Consider the following 1,010-nt stretch of genomic DNA (forward strand, 5'->3'; position numbering starts at 1 on the left):
CCCCCCCCAATCTCATCCCAGAGGCAGAGCAGAGCAGCAGTCCCAGTCGTACAGGAGTGGGTTCTGATCAGGAGGACAGTCGAACCGCCACCATGGGTAATGTAAAGGATCTTCCATTACAGAGGAACATTCTGTTTTTACTTACTCTGTAGTGTAAATGCACATGCATAAACATTGTCTTCATCAGTTTGTTCAATAATGTGAACAAATACAGTAAAGAGGCCATCAGCTCAGTTTGATGTGATAGATGATTTAGTAACCAGAAATAAATACCAAGACCCTAAGGATGTTTAGAATGTTTATAAGAGAAGAAAGATTGTGATCAAGAAAAGTGACCAGTCATCTGTAAGAAAGGATGAAAGATAAGATAAGATAGACTTTGTTAATCCTACACTGGGGAAATTCACTTGTTACAGAAGTGAAATTGTATGGCCTGTACCACTTATCATCATCTGCTGTACCTCCTGACAGTTGTGTATCCTTTTGCTGATGAGTCAAGCAGTAACGCAGACACTGGACATCAGTGCCACATGCCAAAACAACTGGTGCTCGGGTTTTTTGTTAGGACAACTGCAGTTGGATTATGATATAAGAGTGTGATATAAGATGACAGTGTGCTAAATTCTTTTTCATGATCATAATGTTACACAATATATAAATAAAGAAAAGGGGAAACAAAATAAAAGCAAGCCATTAAAAGCACCAATGAATGAACATCTGATTATGCAGGATCTGTCAACATCTGAACTGACTGACAAGAACTAACTGCTACTGCTCTAGAGTCACAAAAATAATTACAAAGAAACAACATAAGTGTGTAACTGGTGCTGTGTTTTTACAGATGGTCCAGAGTTCCAGGAGAGTTTTGTGACATCAGGAGTTTTCAGTGTCACTGAGCTGGTCCAGGTCTCAAGAAGTAAGTGTACTTTACTATTAGATAGATAGATAAATAGATAACTTTATTAATCCCACAATAGGGAAATTCACTTGTCACAGCAACATTTGAGTGA

At 38.4% G+C, this 1,010-nt stretch overlaps 2 protein-coding genes across 2 annotated transcripts in view; one reads left to right on the forward strand and one right to left on the reverse strand.

The window, feature by feature from the left end:
* LOC118321567 (nuclear factor 1 C-type-like) overlaps nt 1-1,010 on the reverse strand; it is a gene marked incomplete in the record, with an annotated part of 48,990 nt that overhangs the window by 7,942 nt on the left and 40,038 nt on the right.
* The window catches only part of LOC118321918 (nuclear factor 1 C-type-like), a 34,346-nt gene that overhangs the window by 3,198 nt on the left and 30,138 nt on the right, over nt 1-1,010 (forward strand). The window contains exons 2-3 of the mRNA XM_035653474.1: nt 22-96; nt 842-916. Of these exons, the coding sequence (XP_035509367.1) occupies nt 22-96; nt 842-916 (150 nt within the window). The remainder of the gene's footprint in view (nt 1-21; nt 97-841; nt 917-1,010) is intronic.

Source organism: Morone saxatilis, unplaced genomic scaffold (genome assembly GCF_004916995.1).
Source record: "Morone saxatilis isolate NCDOM2014 unplaced genomic scaffold, NCSU_SB_2.0 Contig12, whole genome shotgun sequence".
NCBI lineage: Eukaryota > Metazoa > Chordata > Actinopteri > Moronidae > Morone > Morone saxatilis.